Raw genomic sequence first — 13,879 nt, 5'->3', positions numbered from 1 at the left:
TTTAGGATAAAGTGAGTCCAGGAATGGAAACCATCTTTTGTAGAGTCAAATGTAAAGGTAAATGTTGTTGATGCTGGTTATTCAACCAATTAAATTAGTTAGGGAATCAGTACTACCTCTCCAGATGAGTAAGGAATTGTCTATATATCATTTCCCGAAACAAATATTTTGATGATATGGATTGTTACGTGTTAATGCCAGATTAGTCTCAAAACTATCTACATAAACAATGGAACATTGGGAGGCAAAGCACAATTCTTTTAAGAAATAATGCGCGGCTTTAAATAAAAAGTTGTTTTTGTTACTGCTACCTTTAAGAGTTAAATTAGGAAAGATGTGTTTACTCTTGCAGAACTGAATTGTTTTTTAAATAATGTGCAAGCTTTCCATTTGTTGAATGTTTGCATATAAAAATTCTAAATCCAAACCCACAAATAGGTCGTGGTTGAGGTCAAAGTCAAGGTCTTCAAATAATTGGATCAAGTCCATTTGATATTTCACAAACGTTTGTCAGTGTGGACCAAAACCTTTATTAAATGAATGAATTCAAGTATTTTGCCATGGTTTTGAAGACATATCTGAATCTAGAAACGATTGGACGACTTGGGAGATTGATATGTTTGTGGATATCTGCTAATATATATTGGTATTTGTGGATTATGTTGTTGAGCAACAAGTATTCCTTGTGATGGAGTATCATTTAGTTAAATCATATCAATTAGTTAAAGGGCTGTTTAGTGATCTTATCTGTCTGAATGTGCTTGAGAGGATTGTATGTGAGAGGAGTGTAATGGTTCTTAGAAAGTGGTCTCAATTTCGTTGCAATAATCAGGATGGTTCAAAGCTGACAATTTTATCATTTACATTTTTTTCCCACTAATTTGGGCAATGGCAACACAATCACTGGCAAAGCCAGTAGCTCAGTACTTACCATTTAAATGCAAGGCTTATTGGCTTTCTCTATAATTGTATTATTTTAAGCACTGCCAAATACTTTCCCCTAAAAACTAACAAGCATCCCTTTTGAACAAAACTTGACGGGGAAAAAACCGAAGCATTCCACCATGTTTCACATCTCTGCCAGCCACCCGGTCCTTCTGAAAAGACCTTAATGTACATACTTAAACAGCCTAAAAATCTAAAGAAAAGTCACTGACTAGAGACGAAGAGGAGTCATTCAATCCCTGCTTGTTAGATCTGGGGGTCTCTAGTTGGCAGAGGTAGATACCAATGTCCAAATAGGGACCCTTGTTTCTAGTCAGGGTAAGGGGGATACACTCTTTCGATAAACACCCTGCTCACCCCCTTGGTAGCTAGGCACGAGCAGACAGGCTTATCAAATTCAATCTGTAAACTATTTTTACCAACTCTCACAGTAACAGTGAAAACATCACAAATGGACTCCACATTAGTTTAGAAAAATTAATATCTTTATTTAAACTACACAAGACCAAAAAGACAAAAATCCAACATACACTGTTCCAATAAGTCTTTAAAAAGATTTCAAAGGGTTGCACCAAAATAATCCACAGTTGCGTCACTTTTTAGCCCAAAGTACCATTGATGCAACAAAGGTTCCTAGCGGCAACTGCAGTATCCAAAAACAAGTGATGCGTCACTCCTGAGACCCTGGGGAGGCGATGCGACAGCCCCGCTGCACGCAGGGGGCATGTTGCAATGAATCTGGTCTGTATGTGGAGGTGCGATACCATGTATGGATTTCCGAGGAGCAGGTTTCTCCGGTAAAGGCACAATGCGACGTTCTTCAGTGCAGTGGCGATGCACGACGCAGTGTCGATCTTCCTCTCTCGTGGCCCCTCGATGTGTTGTCTCTGCGATGATGTTCGCAGCGATGGGATGCGGTCCGCAAGCGAGCGGTGCGAGAATCTCACAGCAACGACGGGCGCTGCGACGATACTCGCAGCGACAGGAATCTTCCCGCACCAGGAGATGCGCTCCGCAAGCAAACAATGCGTCTGTTCTTGCAGCGGCAATAGGCGCTGCGATGATCTTTGTGTCGACGGGAATTTTCTCGCACGGTCGACAATGCGCTCCGCGAGCGATGCGTGCAAATTGTAGATATTCTTTTCTTCTTGTCCAGCTCCCCAAACAGCAGGCAACAAATTACAGAGACCCCACAATTGGATCAAGCACTCTAGGAAGGGCAGAACTCACTCAGCAGAGTGCAGGGGGAAAGCGGGGGGTGAAGTCCTTTTGTGCCCGGGACTTCTTAACAGGAGGCCAGCTCTTCTCAGGCCCTTGGAGATCTCTTCAAGTAAGGGGACACAGCAACAGCAAAGTCATTCCCCTCTCCTTGGCAGCAAAGAAACTGCAGGGCAGCCTTGCAGCAGGTCAGTCCTCCTTCAGTCTTCCAGCTTTATCCTTGGCAGAGGTTTCTTCTTGATTCCAGGATGATCTAATTTTCTGAGGTCTGGGTATCCCTTTTTATACCAATATTCTCTTTGTTCTCTGGGGCAGAGAGGCCTTGGCATAGTCCAAAACTGTTCTGGGCAGTCCTGGATCACTTTGTTTACCTGATTTCTTCTTTCCTTTAAGAGAGAGGGGCAGGGTCTTCAGCCGCCCAGCAGGAGGTGGAGCCAGCATTGCGGAAGGCAGGCACAGCCCTATTCAGGCCCAGGTGCTATTCCCTCCCACCACTATACATGCAGATGAAGCTATTCAGCTTATGGATGACTCACTCAGCCTCTGGGAGCCACCCCAGCCCCTGTCACTCAAACTAGACAGTCAATTCAGAAACAGGCCAAGGCACACAAAGGTCAGACAAGAAAACAGCCACTTTCTGAAAGTGCTGTTTTCAAACACAGGATTTAAAAACCATCTTTCCTAAAAGATGTTATTAAATTATACGTTCAGGGATACCAGACTTTAATTTTCTATCTTGCTCCTATGGGAAGATATGCAGGTAAACATTATACACAGCATTCCCCATTATAACCCATGGGCAAGATAGCCTTCAGTAGTGAAAAACGAAAATGGCTGAAATCCCCAGCAGAACACGTCACCCACACTAGTACATGCTCTACCTTTCACGTACACTGCACCCTGCCCAGGGAGGCACCTAGGGCCTTCTATAGGGGTGTCCAAAGTGTACAGAAAGGGAAGGGTGAGGCCTGGCCAGTGTGGACACTGGTCAGGGCAGCATGGCAGTTAGCAACTGCACACAGGCACTGCGGTGGCAGGCCTGAGACACCATTTTAGGGCTACTCCTGTGGGTGGCACAACCAGTGCTGCAGGCCCACTAGTAGCATTTGAATCACCAGCCCTGGCACACTCAGTGCACTTTACTAGGGACCTACTGGTGAAACAAAATATGCCAGTCAAGGATATCCAATCACAATAACAATGTATACAGAGAGCATATGCACTTTAGCACTGATCAGCAGTTGTAAAGTGCCCAGAGTCCTATTGCCAAGAGCCACAGGTCAGGAAAAATAAAGGAGGAAGAAGCAAAAGGTTTGGGGATAATGCTGCAAAAAGGGCCATTTCCAACACTGCTGTATTATCAAAGATGATCATGCAGCGAGCCACATATCCAGATACCATGAAAGTATGCCAGAAGACCACCCACAGGGAGATTATGCACAAGGAAAGGGCATGATCCAGACATGAAGCAAGGTCTGATGCGAAACGGACATGATGCGATAAGCATGTTGGGAGCCAGCTTTTGAGATAGGAGGGCAACAGTAGATTTCAGTCAACAAAACCACACATTGTATTCTAAACAGCTTCTGATATAAAGGTTTTAGTCACCCTTTAACCTAAATTTGAAGGAGGTAATATAACAGACACAAACTTTATATGACAAGAACATGTGGCATAGATTGTGCTTCAGTTGAGGCAGTGTCCTTGAAAGCAGGGAATGCTCTGAGCAGCTGCTCACTGGCCTTCAGGTGCTGCAATTTGAATACAATGTAAGAGCTGACTTTTAGGTCATCCTATGTACATGCCAGACAGACACTAACAGATCTAGACAGCAGGTAGTGGGGTGGGCCCAGACATACCAAAGGTAATTTTCGACATACGGTTCATCCATGATATTTTAATGGCATTATTATTGAAAAAGTTCTGACACTGGAATATTGTACATACTTTTCTGCAGAAGGGGTTCCTATGACAAAATACAGACCGTGGCACAAACGAGGTATGATATATGGGGCTATCCTAACATTTTGAAAAAAGGGGGGTCAACTCCTGAGTAGCATCAGGTTTCATTGACTTGGAACATAATGAAAGAAATTTAATATTTGAAGAGTACCCTTTTAGAGCCTATTGGTATAGCAATCATGCAGTTCTAATATCACTCCAGAAATGTCAAATATTGTAATATATTCAGGGCTAAGGTCATGTGACCACTTCCTGGGAAGATTAGGGATCATAAGTCATAATGTCACTGTCTAGGATGTCTTTCGGGTCATATGGTGTGTGATGTCACTTCCGCTACTCCTTCGTTTTTTGAGAATGGACGTCCATGGGGTGGGTCAGGCTCTCAGCAGTAAGGCTAAGCGAGACAGCAGGACAACAGCAGACAAATAGCGAGAAATCTACATCTCCACTCCCTTTTTGAGGGGTATGGGTCACTGCATGGCTTTTGTCGGTACTGGAAACTAGCACGGATGTGCACAACTGAGAATCAGGTACCACACGTTCACTGCACCTGCTGGCACTGTGACCCCCATGCCCGCTCAGACACTAAAACCGATTATATCAGACCAGTGGACATGGGACCAGTAGGCGCAAGGTTACCACTCCCATAATAATGGCAGTGTCACCTGTAGCACAACACAAAGAGCAAGTCATGTAGAATTAACTTTTAGTAAGGCCTGGTACTGGTAGCTCGAGTATGCCTAAAATTTGTTTCACAGCTCAGAAGACCGATGCCCGTAGGAGGAACCAAAAATAATCCTTAAAATAAGTGTCACTACTGGCACAAACTGCACAAAGAGGCAACTGTGTGAGTGAGGTAGCTTATGTGAAAAACCACAAGAAACATGTGAAATTGCTACTCATTCAGTGGATATCGCCAAATAGCCTGCTGCATTTTAATTATTGTGGGTATCAGATTAAATCAGAAATTAAAACATGCTGTAAACAGGAAAATAATAGAACGTGATACATACCTACTACTGTGTTGTCTGCTGATATGATAGATAGGTAATCAAATCCACAGTTTGCGCTGTTCTCAATGTCCATCTTCGAAAACAATATCTCTATGAACTTGTTAGCAGAGACAGTTATGTTCCACAGGCATATACTGGAAGACAAAATTTAGTCAAACATGTAAGGGGCAACAGGTACAAGTTTTAGATTCGCAGCCATGCACATCAAATGTTTAAAGAGCAAATATTCTTACCACAAATAGAATTTTCTTTTGCAACAACATATGGCAGTTCTATGCAATTTCCTTTAAGAAAAAGTTCAAAAATCTATTGCTTCAAGTGCATTTGCTATACAGAAGACCCCAAACAATGTGTACTTTAAATACTAAATGCCAGGGAGTATACGGGAATGAATTTCATAGGAAAGTTGTCTAGTGATTCGTTTGCCCCGATGTACTTCAATAACCGCTCTGTTCTTTTCGGTGCGAGGCCTCTAAGCTTCCTGGTGTCTCATGCGTTTACCCAAGCATTTTCCAATGTAGGTCAACATCCTCTGTAACCAGGTTAATGAAGGAACTGGTTCACTGAAGTAGGCATAGGGCCTGATTTAGGTTTCAGCTGGCTGGTTACTCCTTTACAACGGTGACATATCCAGTCGCTGAAATATAAATCCCATAATATCCTATGCGATTTATATTTCGGGAGATGGGATATCCGTCACCGGTGTGACGGAGTAGCCCATCCATCGAAATCGAAATCACGCACTTAGTCTGCTACATGACAACCTTGACAAACAAGCACTCTTAATGAGAATCTGCCGCGCTCACCATAATATACAACTTAGACTGATTGGCATGGCCAATGCTTGGTTAAAGTAGTCTATCAAGATTGTTGTAGTAGCTTCCAGATTTCCACTGCAGTTTTTCTATTGACTATTAGTTGGCACTGAAAGTTGGCAAACTAGTGTTTAAAAGTGGCTCTGTTTACAAAAGAGTGATCAGAGCAGGAAAAATGAGGATTCTACAAATGGTGAAACCAAAAAGCTTCTGTGGGAGAATCAAACACAGAAAGGGAGGAAACAAAAAATATGAGCAATGCAACGGAGATTGACAGGAAAGCCACTCAAGCTCAATCAACGACCGACTGTTTATGATATGTAATGCTGACTCCCGATAGACAGCTGGAGCGATTTCAGCTGGGCTGTAAAAACTACAGGTTTATTTATTTCCTGGTAGACTTACGTATAGTTTAACTGTTTTTTTCTCAACCTGGAGCTGTGAGGAGATCTGCATTGCACCTCTGCTTCCAGTTTTATGCAGTGTTCAGCCACATTAGATTTAGTAGCAACACAAATTAACGCTACATATCACCATATTGCTCAACTTCTCAACTACACTTTAATCATTAGTAGTTTAACATGTTAGTACCAGAAAACAACAAGCTGCTCCTGGAGGATTGCAAAAGGCCTCCACCTGCATCCCCATGACCCACGTTTGAGGTAGTCAGGATTTCTGAACAGGATTTAAAACGTTGCCTTTTGCCATTTTGATTACAACCCAATAATTCAATTACATGAATATAAACACATAATCCAACCAGAAATCTTATACCTAAAAACTATTTTTAAGTCAACATTTAATTTCCATAAAAACAACCTAGAAATTGTGCTAAAAGCATTATCTTCTATTGCTCTCTAAAAGAGGACAATGCGGTGGACAATGCAAATTATTTTTTGTTCACTAGGTATACCAACTCTTTCCCACACTGCCATAAAGCATGTGACCACTATCTCGAAATAACATTTTATGCATTTGATACAATTTGCTCTATCCTTTGACAACAAAACATGGTTGATTAGGATTTAGGGAGTTCATATCTGAATCCTCTTTATTCAGCTGCAAACAGCCATAAAAGCATACAAAATATGTGAAAAGTAGGCAGTTTTAACTATATGTCACACCATACAACTTAAACACACATAAAATCAACAATTCGTTAAAAAGATATAAATGGACTTTGATAAAAATCAAAATAATGCAGAAAGCCACATGCTAAATTGTGGATCTACTAAAAACAAATACATTAGCCTAAAAGTATCAACCGTCTAGAGCGGACTACTGCTTGAAGAAATTAGATTACACAACCACAAGTTTCATCAGACAATGCTTGTAAAAAATGATAGACCTGTAGGCAGAAGCACATTTCTAAACCTCAAAAAGGGTACAAGGAATTTTTGGGTGTACATTTTATAATATTCGCAGAAAAGGAAGAAATGTATCAGTCTGATCATGCAAATTATTACTTTGGCAAACTCTGGACTCAAGCTTATATGGTGTCCAAGCGGAAAAAAAGGGAATAATTCACTGTACCAGCCCGAAAGCTGAACACTAAATCTCTGTTCCAGCTCTTACTAATGTTCTAAAAGTAATTTGTGGTAATGTGCCTCGGGTTGAGGTGCATATAGCGCATAATACTTTGTTGACCTTCCACCCACAGCCCCTCTTCTTTAACATGTTCTATCAAAAGAGCTTGTACTTCCTTCCGGTTAGCGGCTGTCCACTGCACTATCTGCAAAGGTATCAGCTAAACTAATTGATTCCAGGGATGTTTTAAAATACAGTTGCATACCAAGCAGTCAGAAATGATATCCCTTGTTAAGTTATCTTCTTCCGAACTCCAGATAGAAAGCCATAAAAGAGCAGGGTGGCTCCAAATATAATCTCAAGAAATCTAGGCCCAGCTCAATGTGACAGATGAAATTAGAGGTTGATGCAGGGGCTCTCCTGTAAAAGTAATTTTATTCCCTCTGGAGGTTTGTCGGTCACCTGAGCCCTATATTCCACCCCATAGGTCACAATAGGTACACACTGGGCGGAATATATCTGCAGCATCAGTGTAAGGGCCCTTCCTCCCTTAAATGACAGACTAAGAAGTGAGCCAAAAGCCTTTGAGAACGTAATCCTATTTTGTGCAATGTGAGGGAACCAAGATACGGAGGAACTAATTGTGACCCCCCCAAATAAGAAAAATTGTAAGTGCTTACTAAATACACAACAATGGATAGAGGTTGTGGTTGATAAATCCAGGTTAGCCATAAAATTAACAAAAGAGTGGACTAAATGACGCAAGGCCTTGGGAGTGCGGGCAAATAACACTGCGTCATCTGCATAGAGTAACGCCGGAAGTGGGCTGCCGTTAACCATAGGCACATCTGAGATGCATATTGTTGGACTTTGCCCTTTTGGCAGGTTCACCCCTAAACTTTTTTGCTTTTAAATGTGATCTGGTGTTAGTTGTTTTTGGCTGCTGCGCACTTTAACACTGTGCCCCAGTGTAAAGTGCGAGCGCTCTGAGTGCGTGTGGTGAGATTGGCCTGCCTTCCTATAGGAATGCATGGGGGATATGTGTGTCCATGGTAGTTCCTGGTGTGAGAGGAGTGCAGAGTTTGGTAACTGCAAACTCGTGAGAATAAATGCTGCGCAATGGTGTGAGCAGATTTATTGTGTCTAGTGGAGAAGTGCCACTTTTAGGAGTTGGCATTTTTGTGTGCTGTGAGATGTGAATTGCCTATCTGGCTTGTGAGTGACAGGGGCTGGCTGGTGTGCCTGGCTCCAGGAGCCAGGATTGGTCTGCCCGTTGGTGAATGGGGAGATCTGCATGTAGATGGGAGGGAGGAGTTGCACCTGGGACCTGAATAGGGCTGTGCCTTCCCTCCACATTGTTGGCTCTGCTCCCTGTTGTGTGTCTGATGTCCCTAGCCTGTCCTCTGAATAGGGAGAGGGGCTGAGCAAAACAAAGTAACTGGTTCTCCCCTTGCCCTGCATCTTCAGACAAAGGAAATGTGTGTATAAAAAGGGGCTGTGACCCCATGAATCTGTTCTCTCTGATCCTGGCTTAAGGGGGGGCCTGCTGCTGTTGGGCGCCAGGAGGAACCGCCACTAGGGACTGCCTCCCTGCTGGAGGGCCCTGTGAGCTGACCCCTGGGCCCAGCCTTTGCCCCCTCTACATTATACCAGACTTTGCAGGACTTTGCATTTAAGCGCCTGGAAATCACTTTTTACCTTCCTAAGGAAGCGCTTTTATTTCCCTGAAGAGCGCTTACTGCGGTGCCCTTTTCTTTGAAGGAGCAGCACACCTACTTGTGAATTATAGCACGGAGCTGCGATCATTTTGAGGGAAGAGATCACCGGCGTGGAAATTCCTCTGCCTTGGTGTCCTGATCGAGCGGGTGCCTACCCCGCATATTTGCCGTTCCTGAATATCCCTAACGGGTGCCCACCCCGCCAGGGACCTTGTGCCACTTTTTATGCCATAGCGGGTGCCCACCCGCCAGGCACTTTTTGTGTTGTTAAACAAACTTTTTTACTGAACCGGGAGCCTACCCCGTACTGTGAAGGAATCACCGCCACCGGCCCAGGTGCTTCCTTGGAAGGGCCTCGCTGTGATAGGCTACAGCGCCTCTGAGCCTGGAGGATAGTCGCGGGGGCCGCGTTGTGATAGGCTACAGCGCCTCTGAGCCTGAAGGCTCATCGCGGGGGCCACGCTTTGATAGGCTAAGTGCCCAAGAGCCTGGAGGCTCGTCGCAAAGGCCGTGCTGTGATTAGTTGAAGAGCCCTGTGGTGCCTAGTGAGGCAGAAGAGTGCTGCAGTGGCTTGCGGGGCTCCCGTGTAGAGAAGGGAGCCCCGCGTGCTGCTGCCAAAGACACCAGAGAGCGAGTGGATACCCACCAGAGGAGAGGGCTTCCTGAGCAGGGCTCCAGTGTGTAGTGAGAGCCCTGCAGGTTCCAGAGGAGAGGACCCGTCCAGAAAGCCGCAATAGGAGTCCTGCAAAACGTGGTGAGTGGGGCTCTGTGTTATGGTGGTTCGGGGTGTGTCGGGGCACATTTTCGGTGCCCGCCCCCTCCCCTCCTGCTGCTACTAACTTTGTTTTGGGCCACATTGTCTCCTTAGAAGTCCCAGAGCAGGACTCCAATGTTGGGGGCAGATTGATTGCTAAGTGTCCCTCGAGTGGGGCTCACATGCACAGTGGTGCCCGCCCTAATTTACTTGAGGGCTCCTGGGGTCATTGTGGTAGAGGGGGCGTTGGGGCACATTGCCGGTGCCAGCCCCCTCCCCTCCTGCTGCACCTACTTCGTTTGGGGCCTGGTGCAGTTTCTTAGTCCCAGAGTGCCAGTGTTGGGTGGTGCTGAGTCCAGCTGCCCTGCGAGAGGGCAGGCAGCTGGTGGGCGAGCCCCATGGTGGAGCCCCATGGAAGGCCCGTTGGCCTGGGGTCAGTAACTTCTGTGGTTCTTGCGCAAGGTGATTTGTGATTTGTGTTTATGTTGGTAATTACCCGATGCCTAATGTGATTTTATGCGTAATGCCTTTATGCCTGTTCTATACCTCTAAATGTGTTTCATGATTAGGAGGTTGTTTTGCCTAGTATGGTTTATGCTAGTCAGTTTATGTTTCACTGCGTGACCTATGCCTATGGTGACTAGTATTGCGTAGTGTGTTCCTACCTTTTACCAGTGGTTACTGGTGGTGTTCTACAATTGTTATTTTGTGCTACAGTTATTCTATGTCCTACATCTACTATTTCTACTAAGTGTTGATTCTGACAGTGGCCCATGAGCACCCCAAGTGGGCCCGGATGAGCAAACGCAGAGGTGGCTGAGCACCGGGTGGATCGGGAAGTGGAGTTCTACACGGTCTTCTCTTCCCTGAGGCCCAGTGGACACTGAGACCAGTCTGGATTGGACACGGACACCCAGGTACTTTAGAGGTGGTGAGGTGCCCTGCTGATGAGTGACTGCGCTGGCCTCATCTCAAGGGGTCTTAGTGGCCCTGTGGTGTGTTAGTGTACAGTTGTGGAACTTTGCTTGAAATATGGGAGCCAATATCTGCCATGATGGTGAATCCTAGCTGTCCTAGGTGCACTCCTTGCCTGAAGTAGACCTCACACCACAGGACGGTGGGCAGGTACAGGGTGATACTGGATGCAACCCTCAAAAAACTCAGGCCAGTTTGAAAAGAAACTGCAGGCAATCCTGGACACTAAAAGCACACTGGTGTCAAAAATTGATGCAGAGTCCACAGAAGTGGAATTGCTCAGAGTGAACCACCGGAAACTGGCAGACAACATGGAGTTCGCTTTGACCTCAATACGCCCCACAGTGTAGGATTTACATCCTCAAAGGCAGGGGTTGCATGCAGTCATGACATGACAGCACTACAATGGAAGACAGAGGATGCTTAAAGTTGCTCATGTCTGGACAATGTTTGCTTTCTGGGATTCCCCTCAGAACGAGCAGAAGTTCCCAGTGTGGAACTTTTACCTGGAACAGGGGCTGGCGTCCACGGTGCTGGCTGGAAGGATATGAAAGTTCCTCAATTGAATGGCACCGCTGTGCCCCGTGATAAAGCATCTCTAACTTCAGACACCAGGACCTGATCCTCCAGCTCCTCAGGTCTAAAGTCCCTGGCAATTGGAGTGTGGTACCATCAACGGTTATCCAGACTTTACCATTGAGGTGCAGCGGCGTTGGAGCACCTGCACCTCAGTCAAACATTAAGTAAGGAGGATTGACCTGCTATATGTACTCCTCTTTCTGGCAAGGCTTAAGGTCATTGAGGGGAAGGATACCCACTACTTTATGTCCCCTGAGGACAATTGGACATGGTTACACGCAAAAGGGCTAGCAACACCACCAACGGAAGCCCCACATACTGCAGTTTGACTTACCTGGAGAACAAACCACCATTACTCAAGGAGACCACGCAAGCACCCTTCAAGGACCATGGAGCCAAGGAGCAGGCGGAGGTGTTGCACCAGAACTGCAACCAGTTTGTGGTGCTTCAGCTGGATCGGGCCTCCACGACTGGAAACAAATTATATGACTGACTCACGCAGGGATTGGAGGGAGGGATGAACATCCCGGGCCAGACCTCACATCTTGCCTGTCGATGACCTGCTGTAAGTGACCCTATTTTCCTTGAATGTTAAGACCCATGCCCTCGTTGGAGGGCAGGGTATACTGTGCTTAGGGAGAGGAGGTTGAGGGGACATTGGGTGGGTCGCAGGAGGACACAGTGACCCACAAGTTCTGAACCGTGCTTGCCACACACCACAGTTTACCATATTGGACTAGAGTTAGTACCTTGATTTTTATCTGTATGCAGTGTTTAAGATGTTTATACAATGACCGGCCACCTCATGGTACCCGGACTGGGTGGTATGGAAGGGAGGGCCCTTGAGTTGGTTTATATGGTGCAGGAGTTATACACATGCATTAGGCTGGCCAACAGTGACACCGCTGTGCATATATTTGGCGGTGCGGGGAGGACACTGACACCTATATATCATGGCTGAGGTCCTGAAGGAATTGACATTGCATTACAACATACTGACAGGGAGAATGGCTACGCCTACCAAAAGGCACTGTATTCACTCTTACCTTAAACTATGCCACACACATTGCATTCATACAGGAAGCACATTATGACGACAGAACTACACAAACTCATTGCAAAATGAAGGGGTCAGGTGTTCGGAATGTTGACATCATTCTATGCGAGGGGAGTATTTATTTGGATCACACAGAGGGTCCCATTTGTGGTGGTAATTCATAGGGTGGATGTTGAGGGCCGGTACATTGCAATGCAGGGCCATTTAGATGGTATGACCCTTGCTTTACTTACAATTTATGCCCCAAATGCTGGTCACTGTGCGTTCCTTGGATGGCCTCAACAGGCCCTCCTCCAAGACACAAACGCTATTTGGGGAGGTGACTTTAATTTCTTCCTGGTCATCACTCATGATCACCTCCCTTCTCGGTATGGGTTGATGGTCGTAAAAAGATCCAGGACCTCCAGGGATGGCTGTTTAATGGCAGATTACATGACATGTGGTGCCTGCAACACCCAGAGGACAGGGAGTGTTCTCTATTCCCTGATGCAACGCCTGCACACAAGACTGGAGGTTTTTCTATGCTGTGTGGGGATTAGCTCTATGATCCCTTGAACCGCATACTTGCTGTGGACAGAGTCTGATCCCTGCCCACTGACTCCGCGGTGGTGGGAGGGCCCGTTCTTGTATTTTCACATGGGGGTTGCAGACAGAGGCACTCTGGGATGGTGATGCAAATCTCAGAATACTTTGCCTCGAACGCAGGTTTCACTTCACTCAGGGCAGTGACTTGAGACACCCACAAAGTGGTTCTGAGGGCTCAGTGCACCTCCATGGTTTGGGGGGTTTGGGGGGGGTGGTATGACAGAAGCGGAGGAGCGCTTAATTTGGAGGAGAGTAATAGATTGATGCTGCCGGTAGACGCCACAGCGACCGATCAACTGTGCTGTTTAAGGGGGAGTGACACTGGATCTTTAAGCACAGCTGCGGAAACTGGATTATAAGCATATACTTTTTCGCCTACATGGTGAAGGAGTTTGAGTGGGATGGCTCCTGGCATGGCTGGTATAAGAAGATTGCTCGTGTTCTCCAATCGGATCATTAAGGTTGGATGGGGAGCACATTGTTAGTACTCCAGATTAGATCTGTTGCAGTGGGCGAAGCTTGATGCTCCCCTGCAGGTTGAGATTGGTTGGCTACAGCGCATTTTGCTCTTGCTAAGGCACCAGGCATGAAAGGACTCCCTATAGATTATTATTATATTATGCGGTCTTTGGTGAAACACTAGCTCCAAGAATGATTGAGGGGCAAATAGAGGCATGGGAGACTGGCAGACACTCAGACTCCCGCTGGGAGGCCATCGTACTGGTATTCCC

The 13,879-nt window shown here is 45.8% G+C and overlaps 1 protein-coding gene across 1 annotated transcript in view; it reads right to left on the bottom strand.

Annotated features, from left to right (window-relative positions):
- OVCH1 (ovochymase 1) overlaps positions 1–13,879 on the bottom strand; it is an 852,055-nt gene that overhangs the window by 625,885 nt on the left and 212,291 nt on the right. Inside the window, exon 10 of the mRNA XM_086952799.1 lies at positions 5,139–5,272. Within this exon, the coding sequence (XP_086808925.1) occupies positions 5,139–5,272 (134 nt within the window). The remainder of the gene's footprint in view (positions 1–5,138; positions 5,273–13,879) is intronic.

The sequence above is a fragment of the Lissotriton vulgaris genome, chromosome 1_2 (assembly GCF_964263255.1).
Source record: "Lissotriton vulgaris chromosome 1_2, aLisVul1.2, whole genome shotgun sequence".
Taxonomy (NCBI): domain Eukaryota; kingdom Metazoa; phylum Chordata; class Amphibia; order Caudata; family Salamandridae; genus Lissotriton; species Lissotriton vulgaris.
This window is presented reverse-complemented; position numbering and strand designations above follow the sequence as displayed.